We start from the raw sequence: 26,698 nt of genomic DNA, 5'->3' as shown, positions 1-26,698 counted from the left end.
AAAGTTCACCTTTCAGCAGGACAATGAACCAAAGCACACAGCCAAAGCTACACTGGAGTGGCTAAGGAACGAAAAGGTAAATGTCTTTGAGTGGCCCAGTCAGAGCCTCGACCTAAATCCAATAGAAAATTTGTGGAATGGCTTGGAGATTGCTGTCTATCAATGCTCCCCGAGGAACTTGACAGAGCTTGAACAGTTTTGTAAAGAAGAATGGTCAAATATTGCCAAATCTAGGTGTGCAAAGTTGGTAGAGACCTATCCCAACAGACTCACAGCTGTAATTGCTGCCAAAGGTGCTTCAACCAAGTATTAACTCAGGGGGGTGGGGAAAAAAAATCCTCATTTAAATGCATGAAACTCTGAGGCACTGACACAACAAAATGTGAAAAAAAGTTCAAGGGGGTGTAGACTTTCTATAGGCACTAATATATATATATATATATATATATATATATATATATATATATATATATATATATATATATATATATATATATATATATAATGACATTTACAATACATCCACCAGGTGATGCTATGCTCCATTTTAACCAAATGTAAATAATATTACCTAAAAGGAGAAAGTGATTAAATCCACATCATCTCGATTTTTTATTCATATTTATCATTCAGATATTGTACATTTTTGGGGGTTCTTGGCTGCTTCTACTGGTTTACTGTATTGAGTGAAGTCGACAGTCTGCTTTAATTAGTTTCATGCACTTTTCCCCCAAAACATATGAGACGGTGTATGAAGGTTTGGATTTGTCATTTGTTAATGATAGTTGTTTGCGTGTGCAGGTTCAAGCTGCTGGGCCAGGAGGAAGGGGAGTACTTCAATGTTCCTGTCCCACCTGAGGGGGAGGAAGGCAACGAGGAGCTGAGGCAGAAGTTTGAAGTAAGTTAATAATCCTGGTCCTTCTATGGTCAACCAGCTTTAACAACCATTAACAAGGGCCTCATTAACAAGCTTTACTATTTACCTGGAATCAACATGCATGTATTTTGCTGGAAAAAATCTGTTTTGATTAGTTTTAACTTTCTTTTCCATTTGAGAATGTCAACTAATGGTACTGAATTTCTCAGTATGTATTTTTCAGAAATTGCCGTTTCTTGCATATCTCAGTAGTTTGTGTCAGTTGTATTCAACAATCAAACACATTCTTGGTGTGATTTTCATCTATGCGGTGTTGCTGAGTTATCAGGACTGACTGGTTCACACTTGCACTTCCAAAGCTAAGCGGTTATTTTTTACTGTCAGACTGAAGCACCATTTATGATAATTTCTCATATAATTCTTAATAGAATTGGGAAATTGTCCTTTGCCTTACATCCATTGCCTCAGAGTATAATGTATTTTTTTTTACTTACTGTTTATGTTGCATGAGCATAATGACCTGCTGTAATCAAACCGTAAGTTATCAACGCCTACTGAGCTTTATAAAAGACCTAGCTCGGATACTTCAACAAATTCACTCAAGCATGAAAGTCAAGGCATTAAGCAATAGTTATGATCTCAAGATCAGTTCAAATATTTATGCTGAGTTTCCCATTAAACAGTCTTCATTTCTGAGTAGCTGTGAAGTGTATGGCCAATGTATTTCCACGCTAAATTGAAGTGGAATTGTAGTCTGTCAACTTGGTATTCAGGGATTTCGGGACCAAATGGTTGCAAGATTATTTGAAGCAGCATAGAAACATATGTTCACCTGGGTTCTAAAGTTAATTTTCTAACCTCACTTGCATTACAATGTTTACTGGTTAGTGCATCTTGCCTGTAGTCTTGTACTAAGCATATTGTGACTTTCCAGTCATTTTCATTATTATTTGTTTATTTAGCAGTCGACTTTATCCAAGGTGACTTAAATTAATTTGGGATATGCACATACTGTATGTTCACTCTAGGGATAAAAGCTGTAGGCCCCATTACATGATTGCAGCGAGACCATTGGTGTGAGTTTGAACTCGGACACCAGAAGTGATTAAGTAACAGGAAGCAGCAGCAAACGTTAATCTATTGCGTTATGCTTTAAATATTTCCAAGTTTCAAATTGAATTGTGTATAATTAAAAGGTTTTCAACACGGGAAAGGGAGCCCAGTGATAACAATGGTGGTGCTAAGGAAGAAATTCAAAAGCTTCGTTGTCAGTCCTTAAATGTTTTGTTAAATTTATTTTACATCAGAGTTTACCCTGTCATCGTTCTTAAAGGCCAGGATGGTGTGAGAGTTCAATTTCTCAGTAATGTTTGAATCTTCCAATCTTTTATTCAGGGTGGTTGTATACTATTACTTTAATATTTACCCTCTAAAGATGTCTTTTTTTAATGTAATACAGTTTGTCTGTTGGCCAAGGAGACTGATGGAATATTTATCCACCATCTCCCGAAGTCCAAGAACAGAAATCTGCATGATGGCATTATTTATACAGTCATTAATAAATGTATAACTCTTCCATTTAAGAAGGGTTCACAAAGTGTGGCATGCTAGGATTTGTGTCAAGTTTTGCACATTTGTGAGTCTAACTTGGCATAAAACCTACCTGAATCTTAACTTGGTGCTTTTGCCTGAGATCCATTCTGTGTACTGCTGGTTTCTTATTTTACTGACTTAGTCCTAGCAGGCTGTGGAGTTGAACACCAACCTAGGATATTGCCCTTGTGCATTAGAAGAACTTCTAGAGGTTTATGATTTTTTTTTTGTTTGTTCTGTTTTTTTTTTTTTGCTGCATTCTAATGTTGATTTCTCAGTTTTCTTTTTTTTTTTTTTTTTTTTTTACTTTTGGCTGAGACATACAGCACTGTACTAATTAAGAGCTAGATCATCTAAAATCATGCTTAGCTAAACATAATTTGAGTGAAATTTCATTAACATGTGGAGAACGTGCCCTCATTACACCTTCCTGTCTCCTCATTAAAACATCCCTGTTATCTTCTGTCCAAGCGATTTGGACTGTCTGTCATCCCAAAACCGCTGACTGGCCAGAAACTCAAATGGTAACGCATCGTAGAGGAGACACATTCAATATCCTAAAGACCTCATCAAACCTCCCTTTGGGTGCATCTCTCAGATTTTAACTTTTTTTGCCTTCGCCCCTGGACAGTATTTATTATTTAGGCCCCATTTCCTTCAAGCTGAATGGCAAAGGGCTTCCTGCAATTCATTTTTAACCAGTTTTTAGTGTGTTTTTGCATGACTGACAGATGACAAGATGACCTGAGTCAATATTGATCTCTCTGGTTAGATGCAGCCTGTCTGTACCCTTCAAAAGAATTGTTTGGCAGACGTTAAAGCGTTTGTAGCCCTCCTATAAAGGAAGCACACGCCTGTGCACATAGAAATCACATTAGTGCAGATCTGTAACCACATGCTTTCAAACAAAAAAATAATGATTGGCAGAAAGGGTTCAATATCTTAATTTTCCCAAGTCTCATTTTGATGTTCGCTTATTGGTGGACTTAAAAACATGAACAAACCACCCTTTTAAAATAGTTTTATTCCTCTGAGAAAACGTGTCTTTGCTTCACAATAGAAGCCAAAAAGTTAGTGTGTGTTTTTTAGTTGTCTTTTTCTTTTAGAATTATATTTTTTTTTAATTTTTGAAGTCTTGTTTTTTTAGACTTTTTTTTTTGTAAGTTTTTTATATATGACTTTTTTTTTTATTATTTAATTACATTTTTATATTATTTTTTTATATTTTTTTTTTTTATATTTTTATTTTTTCTTTTTATTTATTTTTATTTTTTTTTAATTTATTTTATTTTTTTTTATATTTTATTTATTTTTTTTTTTTAATATTATTTGTGTTGAATTTTGTTTGCAATGCATTTAGTTTTTGTATATGTTTATTTTTTGGGTTGGGAAATGTTTTGTAATTTTTTTTGTTGTATATTTTTTTTTTTTTTTATTTTTTTTTTATTTTATTTTTTTATTATTTATTTTTATTTTTTTTATTTATTAACATTTTTTTTTATTTTTATTTTTTTATTTTTATTTATAATTTTAAAAAAATTTTTTATTAAATTTTTATGTTGATTATATTTTTTCTATTTTTCTTAATGTTTTTTTTTTATTATTAATTTATATATGTGTTTTTATTTTTTTTGTTTTAAGTATTTAATACGTAGTAGTCTAACAATTGTTATAATTTTTTTTTTTTTTTTTTTTTTTTTTTTTTTTTTTTTTTTTTTTTTTTTAGCTATTATTATTTGTAACTAGGAAAGCAAAGATGGTATATTCATTCGGTCACTTTGGGGAAAAAAGTTGAAACATAAGAGCCACAGCATCAGGTGTTTGTCATGCCCCTGTGCGCAGGGACAGTTAATAAACACTTTCTGTAACAATCTAGCTGTTTTATTTAGCAAGTTGTCATCTCTTCGCTGCTCCCAATGAACTGCCATGTATCAAACCTCTGATTGGAAAGCAAAGGTCACCAATGCCGTCATTGCATTTCAGATGATTAGAGCAAAAATAGCTTAGCTGCAAGTCTGCCAATCAATGAGCATTAATACAGCTTGACCCTGCCCTTTTCCTCTGTGCCAATCAATAGGACAGTCCTTCACAAGCCTGACCTTTTTGAGTTTCTGTGTAGCTCTGTATGTGGTAAACAAGAGGAAGTGTCTTCCACTTGCAGCAGAAACTGTATGTTAAGGACTGTACTGTGGATGTTGTTTGATTTTAAGAACTGTTAAACATTATGTGTTATATACTGTAAAAAAGAAAGAATTTACATCTGCCTGCACTTAAGTTTTTTTTTTTTTTTACTAGGATTCGCAGCACATATTGGTCCCCTGTCTGAAAGTCTGTTTTGTCATTTACCAGTATTTTCATAATCTTTCCATTTAGTATGGTTAGTCATATTTTTAACTTCTGTTGAAGTGCTAATAAGTGTTTTGACACAGGTTCATAACAACAGCAGTTTGCTTTTACATCAGACAAAGCTAGGCGACTTGCACTAGTTTGCACTGTTGCAATGCATCCCTGTTGCTTTCAGGGTGTGGGACAATTATGCATCAAATAAGATTACCCCCCACTGGTATGATTACTTAACATCAAACTCTATTTATATGAAGCTATCTTTCAATTGAATTTACTAGTGTGGGGTGTGTGTGAGGGTTAACACACCTGCAAGTAGCAGAAATAAGAAAGCTCCACATAATTGTACAGAATCTCTTTCTGCTTTAGGATAGGTGGACTGGTGGAACCCTCCTCTTTCAAATGCAGTAAAATTCAAAAGCAATTTAAAAAGAATTTACAAGGCTCATACCAACATTCAGCCTCAATGTTCATTAACACACACTGAAGAGTGCTGGGGTGTATTGATATTTTAGTTCATTGAATACCCTTGTCAGCACTTCAAAGCTACAGTTTAATTGCAGGGAAACATGCTTTGAGGTGCAGTCTCAAACCATCTTGCACTTGTTTTAATGCTGTCTTGTGTTATGTTTTGTGCCGGCTGCCTGCGCTGTGCTGTAGGTCTGTTTGAAAACTAGTTGTTAAATTTTTATTTAAGTTTTTATTTCTTTTAGGAGTTTTATTGTAAAAGACACACAAATATATTGAATTTGAGCTTGACACGTTGTTCTTGCTAATATTAACTTAGAAAAAAGAAATGCAATTTTGTTGCAATGGACCATAAAGAAAAATAATTTTAGAATCCAATGCAACAAATTATCAATGCATTTTGAGTCTTGCCTTGCCTCCTCACTTTAATTCCTAGTTGTTTGTACAGCACTATTATTGTATGTCTTCGAAGTAACTATTTCTCCAATACTTGTCAGTGTCACAGGTGACCTTGAGTTTGGGAATCTGCAATGAAAAGGAGACTTGTAAGAAAAAGAAAAAACACTTAGCACCTGAAATGACTTAGAGGTTACTAGCAAGTGCTCCGATCTGCTGGCACTGCATGTAACATTAACATTGAACTGTAAGAAGCAGGTTAATGGAATTTCCTGCTAGACTGAGCTCTGTGCCGCCTTCACAATATGGCATGTTTCTGAAAATTGAAATGGAATATATTCCAAGATAACTCTCTGAGAGATTTTGCCCATGCGAATTAAAGAGCTGCTGGGGTAATAATAAAGCAAACTGCAGCTTGCAGCGGTGCCACGGCTCAAAATGTGTGCACTGGGAATTTTCAGGGGAAAAAAAGATCAGAAAAACTGGGAGAGGAAGGGTTTTGTGTTCCGAGTATAATTGTTTTTTTTTTTGTTTTTGTTTTTTTTTTGTTTTTGTTTTTTACCGCTGATCTCTAAGATCAGCATTCAGATATCTTTAAGTGATTAGAATATAACACTAAATTGCATTACGGACAATTTAGCAACATAATGTGCGGCAATATTAAACCTCTAGTGTTAGTAATGATGCATAATCAAATTAAAATAGGAAATTCATTTAGTAACACAGCAGTGTGACACGTTCTGGCTTTTTTTTTTCAGCTGTAACTTTATGACAATTTTCTTATTTTACATATTTTGAGCTAGCATATCTGTCAGTCTTGACAATCTTGTTTTTAATAGCTAGACACCCAGATTCAGTGCTTATCCTGGGTATTAAATTCCAGTGTCCACTAACTACTTGTTTGTGTGGGTATATATAGTGAATCTGGCCTCAGTCAGGCAGTCTGTTGCCTTAAGTAGTTATTCTGTATGAATGTCCATGTGGCTGTCCTGTGGATGAAGTATTAAATTAAGGTCCTTTACAGCGATCTTGTACCAAGAGGCAATGAAGAGCAGCTGGGACAGGGCCCCTTTGGAAAGCAGCCTGTCTAACTAACAGCATTGTTTTGAGACCCCCTCAGTATTACTGGTTTCATGCTTTTGATCTTTTTATTTTTCCAGAGAGCCAAAATTGGACCAGGCATCAAGAATAAAGATGGATCATCCTCAAACACAATATCCAAATTCGACAACAATGGGAATAGAGACCGGATGAAAATGTCTGACTTCAATTTCCTAATGGTTCTGGGCAAAGGGAGCTTCGGAAAGGTGCCCGTTTCTCATTTTTAACATGCTATTGTTATTCCAATGAAAGAGAGAATTAAAACACTATATGAAGCGCCAGTAATAATGATGATGTCATGCTTTATTCTAGACCACATATGCCATAAAAACTGCAGCGTGTTGGTTTATAAATTTCCATCCACTTGGAACACAAATCTATTAACATTACATTATTAACCCTGTCTGGTTAAAGAACCCAAGTGGGATGATGCAAAACTCCAGTTCCATGTGATCATGTTTTTAAAAAAGTGTTCATTGTTTTTGGGCTGGGTAAGTACTAATAAGAACATGGTATGTGGGTTTGTTGTGCTGGTAGAAGGCCACACCATTGATAAATGCTCGATCTACAGCATGTTGTTAATTTGAGTGCCGTCAGAGTCCAGGCGAGCCTGGTTACCATAGAAATGTGCAATTTAAATAATATTAACATGTTGATGCAAACTGGCAGACCTTTGTTACACTCATTAATTGGAGTCCCAGTAGACACTGTTGCTGTGGAAACAGCCAAAACATTTCAGCAAATTAGAATTTGAGCTAGAATAGTTTAGCAAACAGGCTGTAAAAGTATGTTTTTTACTACACAACCTGAATTTACTTGAAGGTTTTTATGTCCCTAAATTGTTATTTTTGTATCACTGATCTACCAATGTTTGAGAAACATGTTCTCTGCTCTTTCATACTAGCAGTGTCTGAGCATCTCCTTGCCTATTTCGTGGTTCAGAATTGGCTGGTGTTGGTCCTGGTTGTTTCATGTCACGCACGTCTTGTTGTATTTTCAGGCTCTTAGAGCAGGAGAACCTTATACTTGTACACCACTCCTCTCTGAGAGGCAAGTGTGCTCAATGTCAGACACACAAAAAATACAGATTTAGTGGGAAGCGATATCTCTGAAGCCGATTCCTCAGTGACTCAATCCCAGATCAGCTAACCAACACTCTTGTGATAAACCAGAATTCAACTAACTGGTTTACAGAAACATCCTGTCAGTGGCAGGAGGGAGTAATACAGTAGATACAGGTCAAGGACTGAAAGAATCTTTAATGTCCACAAAAATATCTAATTTTACATTCTCCCATTCAGCATGACCAAGGCTGTAACATTACTGTGCAAATTACCGGAAGTTGATGCAACACAGCTAAGCTGTATAACGTGAAATCATGTGTGTTTTGAATTGTGGCCATTCAACGGTGATGAAAAATACTATAGACCCTGATAAGCACAAGTTCTTGAGTGTATGAGAATCTAGAGAATATAGCATCCGGTTTAATATAGATAATTACAGGGTTAGATAGGACCTGATTGGTTTTAATTAGTATAGCAGTGGAACAAACAACTAGACTGGCGAGCTGAGGTTTCATAATTCATGCATTATTTCTGGTTTGTAATGGGTTATACTTCATCATGGGACCTGTTTGCTAGAATTTAATTTTTATTATGTGGTGTTTGTATCATTTGAAGGGGCTATGCACTGTTACTTGCATGATAACCCGTCCTTATTTTCTACATATCTATTGGGGCTATTTAACCAACTTCTGACCTTTTTATGTACACTGGGAAACATACATTCTCCGCAGAACGAGTTGTAGAAATTAATGTTTATAGTTTTTATTAACGCAGCATTAACAAAATCCTTTATTAGTTGGAAGTTACAGCTAATAAAATTTCAGAAGTCTTTTATGAGACAGAATGTTATAAATAAGCTTATGAGCACTTGCTAAAATATATCTATGGCTTGTGTGATTAAATCCCAGCCTAATTCAACTCTAATTGTCATTATGCCCATGGCAACAGTTTGTAAAGTTTTAAAATCAAACTGTTAGATACTGAAGCCGTGTAATAGTTGTTTCTGTGCGTTACTGGCAAAGCCCTTGAATTTGCCAATTGTTCAAAAGGTTATGTTTGTACTGGTACATCCAGTTGAGGTAAGTCTCTGTTGGCCATTTTAAGGTTGATATCCAGAAATCCAGTTGTCAGCAGTTGTGAGAATGAAATATATATAAATAAGAAATGCTCTTAGTTCTACAATATATGGTTTATCAGTCATTATGTACACAGTAAATAAAGACCAATAAAGAATAATGAAACTGATAAACAATATTAGTGGTGTCACATATATGTTTATTGGTATAGCGTGGAATAGAAAATTGTATTGAACAGTCACATAACTCTGCAGTGAGATTGATAGAACTGCGCCCCTAAGAATGTTTTCACTTTTAGTTTTGTTGATTCCAAAACACACCCTTTTAATAATGTCATTTATGACCCACTCCTCATTATACCTGGGTACGTGGCAATTTGCCAAGCCAACCAAGCAGAACCCTGTTCACAGATGCCCATAAATGGTCATATTTGCCCTCTTTTTAGTCAATCTGCAATTTGTTGAGGCAGACCCTGCATTCTAAAATACCCCACTATAACTCTATGCTCAGTATCTCTCCACTGAAAGTACCATACATTCCAAATATTCTAACAATATGAGTATGGACACATTTCCTTACAGTCCTGAACTCAAACACCCAAAATACCACTCCCAGCTTCTTTGTTCAATTTGTAACAGAAAATAACATATTATAATCAGTTCTAACAAAAAAAAAAAAAACATAACATTAAACAAATTAAATTAAGTATCCCTGAGGTAAATTCCAAGTCCAAAAAATGCTTAAAAATGACACCTTGTTGCTGCCACAGTCCGTTACCTAGCAGGTAATGATGATGTTGTTAGACTTGAATGCCTGTTTATTTCTACTAAACAGGGTAGAACAATAGGCAGTGCGATATTACTGCTGTTTTTGTTTTGTCTCTTCTCATGTATCTGTGTTGACATTGACATGATCATCCTTCCTTATGACTGGCCTTTGTTATTCATAGTGCTTGTTGTTTTAAAGAATACATTTTTTCCATCTCCATATTACTCCAGAAACAGTGGCAACATGCCTACATGTGTCCAGAATAGCCAGGCTTTTAACTCCCATTCCTACATCTCTGCCTTGATCAGACAGCCCATATTTAAACATTTCTCTCTGCCACTGGAAAATACACTGAATAAATAATTTACGTCCACTGTAAGCGACCCTCAGAGTGATACACTCTATTTAATTTTGCATACGGCACCATGAAATTGCTTCTCCGTTTTGTCTGAGATGAGGACCTGTGATGTGTGGAGACAGATGTTTTCACAGATTTGATGAGAGTGGAATGCGTTCTTGAATTACTTGGCTGCCATCTGCCAATCTCTCCCATTCTTCCATTTTTCACTCCTAGCCCTTGAGGGGAGGCTGTGATTTTGAATAAGCACAGTCAAAATTCACTGCATCATATTTTCACTGCATCAACAGCGCTTGACATGAAACATTTAACTTTGGTACTAAAGTTTTAAAATACATTGAGAACCCAGTGCCGTCTTTTCTAGTTTTTCCGTTTTATTTAACACATATTGGAATTACTCATAAGAAATGCAGCAACATGTGATTGAATGCATTGGAGTAGGAACATGTCTCAATGGCACAGTAGCTGGAGCCCTGTAATTCCAAGGTCACGTAGTCTTTCCACAGCAAATGTCCTCGGGGGAGTTAACAAACAATCCATTTCAGTACGAACTTTGAATTTGCATCTCTTGTAAGCAGTTTGCTCATTGATTTAAAGAAAATGAGTAAAGGCTCTTCTCAGCTGCTGTATATATATATATATATATATATATATATATATATATATATATATATATATATATATATACACACACACACACACACACACACTGTATATACACATTTGTATCAGCCTGTTCCTGTCCTGCCCTCCTACACATTTTCTTAAACAATTAGATCATTTCAAAGAACAGCACCCTTCTTTTTACAATGGACATTAAAAGCCTCTACACTGTTATACCAAATAATAAAGGGTTAATTGCAATAAAACACATTCTTGATGAACGGATGAAAGAACCTCCAACAGATATGCTTCTGAGAATGGCTGAACTTGTGCTCACATTGAATTGTTTTTCCTTTTGATGGTGATTTGTACACTCAAGTAAGGGGTGTCAGCATGAGAACTAAAATGGGACCATCATATGCTTGTTTTTGTGGGATCAGTTGAAAACACATTTTTACAGCAATACAATGGAAACACACCAAAACTATATCTTGGGTATACTGACGACATTGTTGGAATTTCCACCAACTCTAGTGAGGATTTAAAACTGTTCATTCAGTCAATGACAAATTTCCACCCTGCCCTTGATTTCATATGGAACATATCAGAAATGGGCAATAGTATATCTTTCTTAGACATTTCCATCACTGTTTTCAATTCCACCATTAACACCACTGTCTACTACAAACCAACTGATTCTCATTCATATCTGCAGTATGACTCCTCACACCCTAAGGCTTGCCGTGACTCGATTCCCTATTCACAACTGTTAAGAATCAGACGTATTTGCAATGATGATCACGATTTCTTTACATAAACTGAGGAAATGTGTGTGTTTTTTGGAAATTGTGGCTTTCCTGAAAAAATAACTTAATATAATAACAATATGCAACACACAGATCCCTCTGTTCCTCACTTACCAGCCTACCAACAGAAAGATACAGACAGTTGTGCAAAGAAACTTTAAAATTTTACAACAAGACCCATCTACAGCGCCTATTTTCAAGACTCCCCCCTCAATGTCATATAGAAGAGACAAGAATATGTGTTGCAAAGTGCTATTCGCACCTTTGAAAGGCACATATCCATGTAATTGACCACAATGGAATACCTGTAAATACATTCATTGTGTAGTGTTGCCTGAAAACATTATTTATCAACATATAGGGTTGAAGTTCTGATCATGGAAAGTAAAAGCGTGTTGCAGTTGGTTTATTTTTTAGTGACGTTTCAACCAATTGCAATGCCTTTTTTTGTAACAAAAACTGTTACTTCAGGTTTTTGGTATAAGAGAGAAACTAGAACAGTCACTGCCAGGCTAGGAAAAAGGAATGGACAGGAAGAGGCTGGGGGGGAGTGCGCAGCTTCAGCCCTCCTACTGGTTTCTGTGAGACAGCAACGTTAGAGTGAATGAAGCAGTGAATGTGATGGCAGCAGATACGAAGTGTTTTAAAGCAGTGTGGGTCACCCGTGACTCATGATTGAGAAACCCAGATGCTGGCCCTGCCCTGGGGGCCGAAACAACCTTTGTGTTTTTGTGTTTTTTCTGTTCCAGTGAGTCTGCATCCAGTCTGCAAAGACGATCTGTCTACTTTAACCTTTAACCCCCTGACTGTCGCCTACTCTCTGCCCTGGGCGTCCCTGAGCTGCTTCGGCATTGGACCCTTTAGACAGGATTTCAGGTTGATGACGAAATCTCGTCTTGGCGTGTTAGTTGGAAGTGCTCCTGAATACAGACAGCTTTTATTCTATTTTGCATTCATTTTTAGTATTTTATCCAAATCATGGTGGCTTCAAGGTTATCAATTTATCTGCAACTGACTTTCCAGGTTGCTACCGAATGCATTCTTTATTTTGACAGTAGAGATTTTATGATGGGCAGGCTGGCCTCCTCTCGCTCATACAATTTCTTAAGCTAACAAAGAATGATATGCGTTGAAAGAGAGGACATTGTAGTGTTTGGTATGGATGTTCACTACATATGTCTCCAAATGCCTCCACCGATCACAATTACATTTTATACCAACAGTGGATGAGAACGTGATGATTTTCTTTCTCGTGACAGAAACTGCTCTAATTCTGTATTCACAGCTCCTCCTGGATTGCATGCATACAGAAAGTAGTGCTAACATGTTTGTTAAATAGCTTGTGTTTACCTGCTATGGTATTAACAAGGCATTGAGCCAAAGTATCGTTAAAAATAAATGTTTGTTTTGTGTTTAGGGGTACTGTTTCTATTGATATTGTCTATGGCAGTGGCAGTGACGGCATCTGATGTCTTTTGGAGTTAACTCTGCAGTCTCAATTCATTATACAACGCAAACCCTGGAATCCGCGTGATCAGCCTCGGATTCAAGCTGAACAAATTATTCATCTCAGAAGGGTAGCGGAGAGTGAATGACAGCTCTTCCACATTTAGTTGTGTATCTGTTTATCCACTTACTTTGTCTGAACTGTGACCAGGTTAGGCAGAGTACTGTACACCTCTACTGTGCGTGAGTGAAAGCAAGCTGAGGACTGCAGATAAGCACAGCATACATTATTGAATCCATGACAGAGTATTGGGAAAAATAAATTATTTTTTTATTATTTTTTTTTAAACAGATAACATTTATAGGGCTCCGTGGAGATCAAACGGATCCATTCAACATCAAAGTTGTGCGTAAAAGAAATGCTGTCACAGTCGAAGACAGTAAAAGGGTCATCATTGCTACTGTTCAGAGCTCCCTTCAGTAACATTTGTGTCTTCATTGTCTAGTGTCACCGTGCTCCAGTCCATTCAAACCTCTAAAAGTACAGCCAAATAATTTTCTGAACTAAGGGGCAATGGTAGCAAATTATTAATTGGCAGCTACAATAGAATTATGTTTTTTGCCATACCAGTGAAAACGGTATAAGCCAGTGCATTCTGGTAATCCATATCAAGAACAGGGTGCAATATTTTGCTTCCACTGTTGGTGCTGTTTCTGGAATTGTAGTATAATGGTATCCCAATGGTGTTTTTCAAACTTTTCTATTGGGCGATATGCATGCAATCTTAATATAATTGTGTTGTGTGTGTTTACAGGTGATGCTGGCGGACCGGAAGGGCACGGACGAGCTGTATGCAATCAAGATCCTAAAGAAGGACGTGGTGATTCAGGATGATGATGTGGAGTGCACTATGGTGGAGAAGAGGGTGCTGGCATTGTCTGGGAAACCCCCCTTCCTCACACAGCTCCACTCCTGCTTTCAGACCATGGTAACCGCGCATTCTAAAAGCAATTAATCAAAACTTATTAATAATAATATCAAAGGGAAATTTAAAAAAATCAAAAAACTTCAATAAAAATGCTTTAAAAATAAAGTAAAATGATTTTTATATAATGGGTCTATTACTGATTCATATCTTCCACAAAATTAATCAAAACCTAAGCTACACAGTACTGGATATGCACGAGACAGTTCCAGGGCACGTTATAGGTGAAGGGGAAGTCTGTAACATTATTGCATGTTTTATTGTTTAATTGTGGCAGATGCGATAGATATATTTAATAATGTTAGGTTACATTATAAATACAGCATTCTCAAAACACATCCCATAATGGCCAAAAAGAAAACTCAGTAATTGATTTAAAAGTGTGCCGTCCCAGGTACAGTTGGATTTACAATTCAGTGTCCCAAAGGATCTCGAGGGTGCTTGTTCAACATTAATCGGAAACAGCCTGCAAAGCTGCTCAACTCTGTGGATTTCATTGTTTGTTGTTACTGTAGCCAAATGACTTTACAGTGTTCTAGAATTTAATTCCCAAAGAATACACCGTTTTTAAAAGCCACAGCACTGGAAGTGTTGTCTGTGTCATATTGTTCTCATATTAATGTATGCTAAAATGTCTGCAAGGTAAATGTAACAGGTAAATGTAAAGTACAGGATACTCTCTGAAGTGTGGTGAATATTTTACTGACTGCCATAAAACGAAATTATTTTGGTATACTGTCAACAAAAAAAAAAACATAGATTTTTCATTAGGTCATATTATGAAGGAGCACGAGCAAATCTCATTGTTTAGGCAGATCAACATTGTTTTTGAAACCTATACTGACACCTCTTTTTAAAACAAACTGGCATTCCTGGAATGCAAAATCAATATCAAAGTTTGCTCAACTGAATTTATTGATTGTTTATATATATATATATATATATATATATAGTAAATGATATGTAGGAAATTGTATAAAACCACGGATGATGTCACTCCGTAACGGAGATTGAGTTCATGATGTCACAGCACCATGCTGCTGTGTGGAATGAAATGACATCACAGTGACAACATAAAAGATTAAAAGATCCTCTGGTAAATGGTAAATACATCAGATAAATATACAAATGTGAGTGTAGAGATGTTCCTTCAGCTGCTCTATAAAAAAGGGAAATAGGGGGGAGAAAAAAAGAGACTGATCATCATAACTCAAGAAAGCAATTTAGAAACACAAATTAAAGCAAAATACATCATGTTTAAATGCCCAGAATATTTTGCAGCAAAAAGCCCATTTGCAACAATCACATTTCTCCTCGGGATGTGACAAGTTTGCACACTCTAGTCAGAGGAACTTAATTGCTTTACATTAGCCAGCTAACATTGTGTACACAGTTCATTAATGTAGGCGCACATTGGCTCATTTACATTAGAAATTGCTTCTAAAGACCACAAAATTACCCAGCTTAATCACCAGAAAAAAATGACCTTGAACAAATCAAAGACTCAAGTGGCTGAAGCTTAAATAATTAGCCTATCCATCTTTCTTGATCTTTAGCTTGTTAAGAGGTCTACATTGGGACCAAGCTAGATGGAGGGACTGGTATAACAATGCTTGTATCAAACTACTACACAACCAGCTGCTGGAGAACCTTAGGCTTCTGATGCTGTTCAATACAGACAGGAGGAATGCCGGTGGCAAAATGAACAAGACATTCTGTGGTGAAATGCAATAACATGGGCTGCCGTGTCGGGTTGTACAATAAAATCTCACGCTGGTAGCTGAAAAGCTGAGTGTTAGAAGCCGGGTTTGTTTCTCCCCTCCAGCTCGAGATTGCATTATACAATCCCTTCATTTATCTCACACTGTGACAGTGCTCTGGGTTTGCCAATGGGGTAGTGGAGTGTATCACTATTGAGGTTGGATGTAAAATGTAATAGTTTTGTTTAAGCTGTTCGGTGTTATACTAAAGTAGAATTCATTGGGCTCATTTATTATTATTATTATTATTATTATTATTATTATTATTATTATTATTATTATTATTATTATTATTATATTCATAATGGAATTCTACATTTTAATTGAATCTTGAGAATGACTATGCAACATTGGGGATTAATAAAGCACACCAAAGGTACATGGACGACAACACAAGATAAAAGTGGGAGTATTTGGAGGGATTAAGAATGAAAGGGTTAAACAGATTTATCCAGTATCTCACAGCCACCATCCAAAAAGACAGCAGCAAATTATAAAACTGAATCACCTCTGAATATTCTCCTCTGCTTCGGCTTTGCAGGACCGCCTGTACTTTGTCATGGAGTACATCAATGGTGGAGACCTGATGTACCAGATCCAGCAGGTTGGCAAGTTCAAGGAGCCCCACGCTGTGTGAGTAATGTCTCTTCCACACTCTGGAGTAGCCAGCTGAAGGGAGCTGGTCATGCACCATTACTTGCTTGGGTCTTGCAGCTAAGAAAACAGATTGCAGCTTTTGCTGAACAAATGGTAGCACAGCAATTTGAAGACATCTATTGAAGCACTTTATGCAGATGACCTATAGTAACTGCCTCCTTGTGTTACTATGAGGACTACAGTTGGTCTGTTTGTCTGACTAAGAAAAGTTGAAACTGAAAAATAAAATGATGAGCTACCACGTAATTAAACTTTGAAGCCCAGCTGTCAAGTTATACTCTGTTCTGGAATCATGGTTAAATATATGAAGGTGGAACTTGTAAGTAGTGTCACCTGAATTTCAAATATATTGCAAGCTAACAGATAACCTGGCAGTTGAAACCAGTTCTTTTCAATATGTAATAAAATGTGCATTTTTAGGGGACTATTAAAAAAAAAAATAATAATAATAATAATAATAAATATTTATAAATAAGAAAAATGAATGTAATGCATAATCTTAACACTAAATATAGTGCAGTATTCACATATTTGTCTGTTGATGTGGAAGGTAGCCTTTAAAATATCAGTTGTGTAAAAGATCTATAGGTGATAACATACAAAAACATCTCCAAGGCTTTTTATGAATGCTACAAGCGTCTGTTTAAAAAATGCGTAACTGGGTGGGGAATCCAATGTCTGCGGCTGATCTTATCAACAGATCCTTGCAAAATGACAACTCTGACCTTTACATTTTATCTAACCTGAATAATTTAGCCATGGCTACCCTTTGTGCTTTAAACACAATCAGATACTGCATTTCCTTTTGGGTTTTAAGGGCACATAATTGCACGATTTAATGACTTTATCTTTTTAAACAACTGGTCCAATGCCTATTAAAATGTTACACGCCAGAGCGTGAGGGGAGATGTCATAGAAAATGACAGGCATGTTCCTTTGGCCAGACACCCCAACCCTGTTCAGAAAAGCTCACTGTAGAGGCGATCTTAAGGGCTGTCAATAATATTTTGAAAAGGCCACAGTTGGACAGACGTAGCTGGTTCTGTTTATGTGAATGATATTTGCAGGCGTGGGTCACTGTACTCTGTAGTCTGATAGCGGCAAGATACTGTTTTCTTTTCACTGCCTTGAGAGAATAGCAGCATCGACATTGTGTTTCAGATGTACGAACCTTGCATTATACAAACAAGTAGAATGGAATCCGTGCTGTGAATACTACAGGCTCTCTGTGTCACTCACAAGCTGAACCCTGTAATTTTCTCCGTCGCCCATTTTGCTACAGAAGTGTTCCTAAAAAAAAAAAATAATAATAATAATTATATATAATAACTAACACTATCAGACAGACCTTCAGTTTCCCCCATCCATTCTGTATTTTTATTTTAAATGTGTCTGGTCATTATTCCTTTAGCTATTTATTTTGGTTACACAGCTGTATTGTATTAGGAATTATTTGCTTCAACTTTTAGTTTTTAATGTCTTGTAATTGCAGGTTCTACGCAGCAGAAATTGCCGTAGGTATATTCTTCCTGCACAGCAAGGGCATCATTTATCGGTAAGTGTAGCAGGTAATTATTTTGGAAAAATTGTACAGACTTCTTTACTGTGGTAGTGGAAGGAATTTGTTTGTGAAGTAAAGCAAAGTGAATCAGCTTGCAGGGCTGGACATAATGCAGCACTGAGGCACAGGGTCCTGGGGGAAGGGCTTTGTGCGAGTGTGGGAGGGGGTGTTGCACAAATAGATATGTACAAAAAAATATACTCCAGCAGCTGACACCCATGTTTGAAGACCACCTTGAACTTGTGATTCCTTCCCTCCTTTAAAGGCGTTCTTATAATGTTTTCTTATGGTGCCTTTCTTTTGTCACAAAAGTACAACTTTCAGTTCCATCTGTCGGTATTTTAAGCTCACTGTGATGCTAGTTTTTTTGTTAATTTTTTTTTTCCAATTCGACAATTTCAGCTACAGAATGATCAGGTGCAGAGTGAACGTGGTTAATGAGAACTTGATAAATGGTTAAAGGAGTATTATTTGTTTTAAGCATGTTAAGTGAAACCTTTTCTGGTGCTCCTTAAAAAATGTAAGTCAATACAAAATTAAGAAACTTGGAACTGAGCGTTAAAGCTACATGCTGCAGCAAAAATGATTGCAGCTGGAATCAAAAAGGCCTCCTTACAAGCTGTCTCATTGAGTTCCCTGTAATTGCTTGTTGATTCATAGATCGTCATTGCTGTCATTTTACCTTATGGCTTGGAAGGTAAAGAGGTTGATAAGAAGGTTAAAGCTTTATCTTGTGTCAGGCAATTCCAAATCCTACAAAATAAGACAACAATACATTGAATATACTGTAATCAGCTTTTACAGTAGCTTTGTCGTGTTTTATTATACATAGGGGGGTATCACAATTTTTTTTTTCCTTATTTGCGTCATCCTACAAGACAGACAGATGCCCTTAAACTGTTTCCTGTGCAACATGAAAATCAACATAATGTATGCTCCTTTTGTTTAAAAAAAAAAAAAAAAAAAATGAATGTTAAAGAACATAGGCCACTGTGCTGTTTTATTAGATTTGGAATAATTTTTTGTTCATGCATCACACTCTCCCATATTGGTATACTGGTCTTGAAAAAAAGACAGCAAGTATTAATACTTAAAGACTTCAGCTAGCATGTTTTGCAACTCTTACCGTTTCTGTCACAATGAAAAAAAGATCCCACTCCAATTACCAACAGTTTCTGTTTTAATAAAAATTAGTTACAGAGCATGCCTGTCGTCCTGTTTAAGTGTGCTGATAAGTTCAAAGCCAAGCCATTAAAACGTCACAGATAATGTTTCTCTCTAAAATGTTTTCTGCAACAGGGACCTCAAGCTGGATAATGTAATGCTCGACTCGGAAGGACACATTAAGATCGCCGACTTTGGCATGTGCAAAGAAAACATGTGGGATGGAGAGACCACAAAGACTTTTTGTGGGACACCTGATTACATTGCTCCTGAGGTAACACATCACGGGGCTGCCAATGTGTGCTTTGTGTGACGTGGGCCCTAGTGTTACAGGAATTTCAAAAAAATACGAAATCCGATGTGCAGGTTGTTTATTCCATCTCAATCTAAAGCTGCTGTGCTACAGAAAGCTGTTCAATTAAAACATATAGTTTTAACTTCTTATATTTTAGTCTTCTGTGAAACCAGCTTCTCCCTACTAACTTTACACCTTCCTCTCCTAATGTCATTCTGCAGCCCAGATAGACCTGACTACTTGCAGTTGAATTATTCAGTTGTAAAAGAGCTCTTTAAAAAGTAAATTTTACAAATCCTTTAGTATTTGTGGTAAAAAAATTAAAAAAATAAAAAATCAGTGGAACCCTCTATTATATTCAGCCATATATTCAGCAAAAAAAAACTGTTAATATAAGGCAAGACACCAAAATTGTAGTTTGGGATGTTTAATGCAGTTAAACAAACGGAACACGCAATGTCATCTAATTCAATTCTTAACTAGATCTGTATGTCTGTTTATCTGACAAAGCAAAGAAGTGTATGAAAAATGTAATTAAGTTGATTAGATTTTGCACATTTTTTGACAGATTAACAGATGGTGATGCCTGAGGTCCACCAGTCTCTGCATGTGTGATCAGGGGCCCACTAGCAAACAAATGAACCAGTCTCCCTTTTTGTGATAGTAAATCATTTCAGAATGGATAAAATGAAGAAGCACAATTTGTGTGTGTGTGTGTTTGTGTGTGTGTATGTATATATATATATATATATATATATATATATAATATATATATATATATATATATATATATATATATATATATATATATAGTATATATATATATATATATATATATATATATATATATATATATATATATATATATATATATATATATATATATAATATATGACACACAGTTGTTTTTTTTTAATAGTAGCACATCTGAAAATCTGTTTAATGCAACAGCAGAGAAAAAAAAAAATTTAAAATCATCTCATTTAAGTAAGGGATGGAAAAATGAGGACCATATATTTCAGTTATTCACACTTTGGGTGCCATTCAGTATGAAAAGCCATGTGTTCTTTTTGGCTTTAATATATATAATTTACCCTTAGTTTTGACTATTCCATCATTTCAGTGTGTCTTAATCATGTCTTAATTGTTTGGTCTGATTTGAGGTGCAGTAAATTGTCTGAACCTAATAACTAATTATGTTTAGTTGGGGTGCTACATGTGCGTTAATTGCCTCGATTATTACATTGTGATATGTGGTTCAGTCTCATAGCACTGTGAATAGTCACGATTGTGACTGAAACCTTCTGCACTTTGCACTTTTAACAGCATTTGCACCCTGTCCTAAAAATTCAATGTAAAAATACAAATAACTTTTATGTTTTTGCATTAATGGCTTTTTGGAGGTTTGTGTTTTTCTCCAGTGTTACAGAGAGTGACTCTAATTTGTACCTGCTTTCCATCAATGTTTCCTGTGTCCTCATTTTCAGATCATTGCTTACCAGCCTTATGCCAAGTCAGTGGACTGGTGGGCTTTCGGTGTTCTGCTGTACGAGATGCTGGCTGGACAGGTGAATACCTCCTAGTTTTGCACCTCGGTTTTGCAACACTGTGTTTTAAGGTTTCTATCTGTGTACTGTATCCCTGCTCCCCCTTTGAGCTGGCTTTCACCTTGGCAGTGTGGAGAGGGTAAGCCCTTGTCCCGTGTGTTTGAGGTCTGAAGTTCAGTGTTTCTTGCCTGCATGAAGGGGATACACACTGGTGTACAGGGACAACGAGTGTTGTTGAGAGCAGGTGTCACACTTGTATGGTAGAGTACTGCAAAACTATATAAATTTGTTATGCCACTTTCTAATTTGGCTAAGGGGGGGGAGGGGTGCGGCAGGACATCCAACACTGAGCAGTGAAACTTGGCAGGTGGAGGCACCAGTTCATGGGAGCAGGACTGAAGGTCCATAAAGCACCATGCAGCTTAATGTGGGCAAAGTTTGCCAAGACAATAATGACAGTAAAATGCAGTATTTTCACACACAACACAGCTTGACAGGTGGAACAGGGCATCTTTGCAGCTGTTCGAAGATAGTGACTATAACCACACTGCAATTTGAGAATAACACACTTTGGTGTGTCTCTCCTTAGCCCCCCTTCGACGGGGAAGATGAGGATGAGCTCTTCCAGTCCATCATGGAACACAACGTCTCGTATCCCAAAGCTATGAGCAAGGAGGCGGTGGCCATCTGCAAAGGGGTAAGAGGATTGCTGACTGACCTAGCTTCAAAAGCAAATGAAAACCAGCCTTCAGAAACAGGGCCCTTCAGCTGCAAATTCTGCTTAGTAACAAAGAGAGAGCATAAAAGTACATAATAATGATTTTAGTGCTTAAAGTCAAAGTGTAATGTGGAGGAAGGCCCAATTTCTGGCTGATGATGTCACTGCAGGCGAAAGTGGACCATGAGCCAGTGGCAGGGATTTAAACTCTAACCATGTGACCACATTATCTTCATAGCATGTATTTGAGTATCATGCTACACAAATTAAGTGCATTCATTCATATTTAGGTATTATGTGTCATACTGTAGATTAGGTCTAGCCCACTGAGAACTTGTTTGAAAATTTCCATTTTGAGGTCTGCTTGTAAATGAAAGGACAGGAAGCCCCTGAAGCCCATTTTGGTTAAAGTAATTATCCCCCAGTGCTTTGGGGAGTAGTGTCTGCATGCATTCGGAGATTGGAACCACGATAAATCCAGCTGCCTGCTTTACACTCCATCGCATCAGTCAGAATCAGCTCTCAAAGTCGACAGTGAGGGAATCATAATTAAAACACGTCGGTGGTTGTACAAGTAATGACTTTAACAGCCCCTGCAAAGCTGGCACTTTTGGATAAGAAAAACAAAATCCTTCTGTCATGCTTGAGTGCTTCATTATTTTTAAAGCACCATATTCAGGTGTCTTATTTCTCCACAAAAAGCCTTCTGATTTCTGAATCGCCCAAAAAAAGGGAGTCAATTTTGTTGATACAGCAGCATTGTGTTAGAACAATGAAGTCTACACAAGAGAGTCTGCTATTCAGCTGAAAGTGTGGTTAAACTGCAGATTGCAAGAATTTAAATATGGATAGGAAAAAAAAAAACACTACTCTTAATAAGAACAATTGAAGAGGATATAAAAGAAAGCACGCAGAGGTAGATAAACATAAATAAAACATCAATCTCAAGACAGTAATCCATAAATTGGGTCCAGGTCATCAGCGAACCCTGTAGATTAATGAATTGAGAGTCTAAGCTAGACGTGAAACCATTCTGATCCTATCCTCAAAGGAAAGCGTCCATTTCAGAGTGTTCTGTGTTGACTTATCCTCCTACGCATGATCTGTTGTGTTCTTTTGAAAGGGATTTATCCTTGTAGTACTCTATTACTTTGAGGGGGCTGCTTTATACCATTGGTGCTCCTTGATTACTTGCACAGGAAAAATTATATCTAATAAAAAATTATATCTAATATAACTGCATCATAAATCACTGTACTCCTTCAAACTTCCTGAATGTTTCATTTTTGTTTGGTGTAATCTACTGTTGTCTTCCATGGCAATGAGGCATTGATTAGTCTCAAAGGTTCTGTTCCTGGGAAAATTAAGGATTCTCGCCCACCAATGAGAACCCTTTTCTGTTGCTAGGCTACAGGAAATCAGAAACTGAATTGAGAACAGCTTTCAGGTTGAGTAGACAAGACACTTAAACTAAGTGCATTTGGTTAAAGTACTTAATAGGTATAAACAGGAGCTAATTCCAGGCTTTTGAGTAAGATATTTATCTAACTCGTTCCTCTACGGCTATCATACCTCCAACCCCATGCTTCACATGTTCTAGGATAGTTACGGTCACTTAATATATCAGCATTGTACATCTTGACCTGGAATTGGATACAGTATATCTCAGTAGCAATGTTTCTTAGAGAACCCTTATCTTGCCGTAGCTACTAATGCAGTGTCATCTTATGATTCTGAAATCTTTAGTGTACCAGCCTAAGCATCTTCTTTAGTTTGATTCCGATTTTAAGAGGCAGTATTTACGGGTGATTTATCTATAATGTACATATGGTTTTTTTTTTCTGCTTGTTTATTTGCTTCTCAGATCAAGTTTATAGAAGAGGAAAGTATGGCAGACCTACATTTGATGTTCAAAAACCTGTATAAGTAATTTACCTACTGCAGATATCTTCATTGGCCTTTAAAATCTGGAAGGGAAAATGTTACACCGACACTGAAGTCAGATTTCTCGTACGAGATCTAGTCACGATTAAGGCAGAAGACGGTGTGAGCATACAATATTATCATTGAAGCTGATTAGATCTGTTTTCTATTAACTTAAAAAAAAAAAAAAAGACCTGTTTGTTAATTCTGTTCATGGGGTGTTTCAGTAACAATATGGTGTGTCACCTTCAAAGTGGAAATGAAACGCCAGAAAAACACAAACTCACCAGAGAAAGACAATTACTGAATGTATTTGAGTGAATTGCAAATGAATAACTCCATTACCGAGTAACACCATGTGACAATGCAAACAGCGACTTGAAGGGGGAATGAATCATTCACGTTTCAGTACTTGCGTTGCGGTGCTCAGATGCTAGAGTATGTTACTTTAACTATTTACACAGTCACAGTCTATGGCGTCTGTTTAACTGTGTCATTTGTGGTTTATATTGTCTGGTTGTGAGTCATTGTGGACTAAAGATCCCAGGAACACCCTGCTGTGAAAGAAGAACGTCTTTGAACATCGGCTTATATTAGAAAAAAGCCACCGCTGTATGAAAACCACTGTACTTGCACGGTGTGTGAGTTGCTGCAGAGAGACAGCAGGTGGCGATGTACTACATCTATACTACTGATAGAAATTGTGTAAGTCTATGACCTTGCCCCGGACCTTTTCCCTTGGAGCCTTTACCCCTAAATTCAAAATAAATCAATGATAGATAACAACTGCGTTGTAAAAATAAGGGGATGAGAAACAGTTTCACCCAGTTACCTCGGAATAGTTAGTCCTAGACTAACGTTATCTTGGTCTGCATTCAGAACCCTGGCAGCAGTACAATAGAATCAATCTTAGCATCATCATTGTCTACCTTTGCTGTGTTGACTAATCAATATGCTTGTCATAACGCACCTGCACTGAATCCGGTTTGTTTTTGGCAGCCGTAGCAAGCCGGATGCTGATGTGAGATAAGTCAGGATGTTTGATTGAGCCAATTAATAAAACGTTAGCGGACAGTAATTGTCTTGACTTCTAAATCATGTCTGTAGATACTTGGGGTTTGGGGGGGGGAGTTGGGTGGGGGGGGTGGGATAAACTCCTGGTTAGAAATAAAGGTTTCTATTTGCAAAGATTTTTCGATACGAAGTCACCGGTCTTCCCTGGGGATTCCGGAGGGAGCATCGCATTAGCTCTGGGGTTCCCCTGGGTTATGGTGACAAAGCTGGCAGGGGCAGTTTCTCCCCATCATGCTACAGGAGACCCTGTCATCAAGTGAGCTCAGGTGGACACCTGCAGGACTGACATTTTTCTTCCAGGCTGGACACTCGCTGACACCCAAGGTAAAATAATTGAGCACTCCTAAATTAAAAAAAAAAAAAAAAAACTAAGAATGGATTTAACTGCCATGCAATTGGTGTCTTATTTCCATCATAGGTAACCCTTCTGAAAATTCTGGTGCAAGGAGATGGAGTTTTAATACCTACTCATGCCAAAGTCCTTTAAAGAACCCCCCATTATAAATAATTCAGGGTGTTTTCTGAATATAAATGAGTATTCTAATCAATACTATATGGGTGCAGTTCAAGAAGACAAAGCTGTCTGCTTGAACATTTTAATTTTACGGAGGGCTTAGGCTCTGGGGTCCTCCTGTAGCGACCGCATTAGCACCACAGCCAGCGATTTGTTACAATTTTCTCCAGATTGCTAGGTGCACCCAAACGTATGATTACAAAGTGGTGCTGGAAATCACTTTCCTGGAACAAGCAGAGCTGTTAACCGCTGTTGGTGTCGGTGTCTCTTAGTGGATAGAGGAGTTGAAATTAGGGAATTAGTACAGTTGTGTGAATGCTTCTTAAAGTGTAAGTAGCATGTATTTTTTAATTTTTTTTGTTGACAACATATAAATACAATATGTATTAATACCTTTTAATATTTTTTTGCTGAACAGCTAATAAAAATGTATTTGAAGTCTCTCCCTAGCGGCCCAACCTAAAAACAAGGCTATCTGGCAACTGCTGCCGGTCACATCAATTTGAGAATAAACAGGCTATGTGCTGCAGAAGCCCGCATTGGATCCAGCTTGTTTATCAAACGCTGAAGGAATTTTGTTCTCTACTGTAGTGTTGGAACAAAAATCGCCATAATTCCGATCGTTTTTTTTACAGAGAATTTGATTGAGTTGAAAAGTTCTCATCGATCATCATAATTATCGTCCGTGACCCAATGAAGCAGGAAGCGGCACTGAACTGTTTGCGTGAGGCGAAAACGTGATCTGTGTGAGCACTGGGGAAGTTACAGAAAATATTGGTTATAAACAGTATGCTTTTAACTTATGTCATGGTGGTTTTCAAACATAAAACTAAAATTAAAATAAAACGCTAGCTCACTGTAAAATTACTGTAGAAAAGTGGAACTTTTGACTATTAAACATTTTGAAACAGATTTTTTTTTTTATTTACGTAAATTGGAAATAAAAGAAAACAAAAAAAAAAACACAACCATATGGCAAACGTTTAATATAGCCTAAACAGCGTGTTGCTTATTTATTTTAAACTACAGTAAAGACAAGAGCACTACATTGCAGCCTGTGCACCGCATGGGGAACAGCAAGCAGGTGCTCAGCACCCTCGTATATCTATCTGTTCCCATGGCATTGCTATTGTTAAAAGGGGTAGTAGCATTAATAAAGACAGTTAACTTTTAATGCAAGGGTGGACAGTTTATTTTATTGAACTGTCTGCATACAAGCAGCGATGTGCAAAACTCAGTATGTTCCTAATAGTATACACCTCTATATACAGAGACACACACACACACACTGTTTGAGTCTCTTTAATGACAGATTTGCCACACAAGTAAAGAAAACAAATGCTTCCAGGTAACATTAGTAATTTTGTTTCGTTATATTAATACTTTTTTTTTTTTAATGAAAAATAAACATTTTTGAATTAACTAGAATGTTTAAATAAGAAAAAAAAAAAAAAATATATATATATATATATATATATATATATATATATATATATATATATATATTATATATATATATATATATATATATATATATATATATATATATATATATAATATATATATATATATATATATGTTTTATTTTATAGGAAAAGTA

The 26,698-nt window shown here is 36.5% G+C and overlaps 1 protein-coding gene across 2 annotated transcripts in view; it reads left to right on the top strand.

Annotated features, from left to right (window-relative positions):
• Positions 1 to 26,698, top strand: part of LOC121300719 (protein kinase C beta type) — a 107,100-nt gene that overhangs the window by 63,214 nt on the left and 17,188 nt on the right. For both annotated transcript variants that reach the window (XM_041229445.1, XM_041229446.1), the window contains exons 8-15: positions 802 to 898; positions 6,838 to 6,984; positions 13,715 to 13,888; positions 16,187 to 16,278; positions 17,795 to 17,857; positions 19,163 to 19,301; positions 20,810 to 20,890; positions 21,459 to 21,566. In XM_041229445.1, coding sequence (XP_041085379.1) covers positions 802 to 898; positions 6,838 to 6,984; positions 13,715 to 13,888; positions 16,187 to 16,278; positions 17,795 to 17,857; positions 19,163 to 19,301; positions 20,810 to 20,890; positions 21,459 to 21,566 — 901 coding nt within the window. The remainder of the gene's footprint in view (positions 1 to 801; positions 899 to 6,837; positions 6,985 to 13,714; positions 13,889 to 16,186; positions 16,279 to 17,794; positions 17,858 to 19,162; positions 19,302 to 20,809; positions 20,891 to 21,458; positions 21,567 to 26,698) is intronic.

This window comes from Polyodon spathula, chromosome 26, assembly GCF_017654505.1.
Source record: "Polyodon spathula isolate WHYD16114869_AA chromosome 26, ASM1765450v1, whole genome shotgun sequence".
In the NCBI taxonomy this organism is placed as follows: Eukaryota; Metazoa; Chordata; class Actinopteri; order Acipenseriformes; family Polyodontidae; genus Polyodon; species Polyodon spathula.
This window is presented reverse-complemented; position numbering and strand designations above follow the sequence as displayed.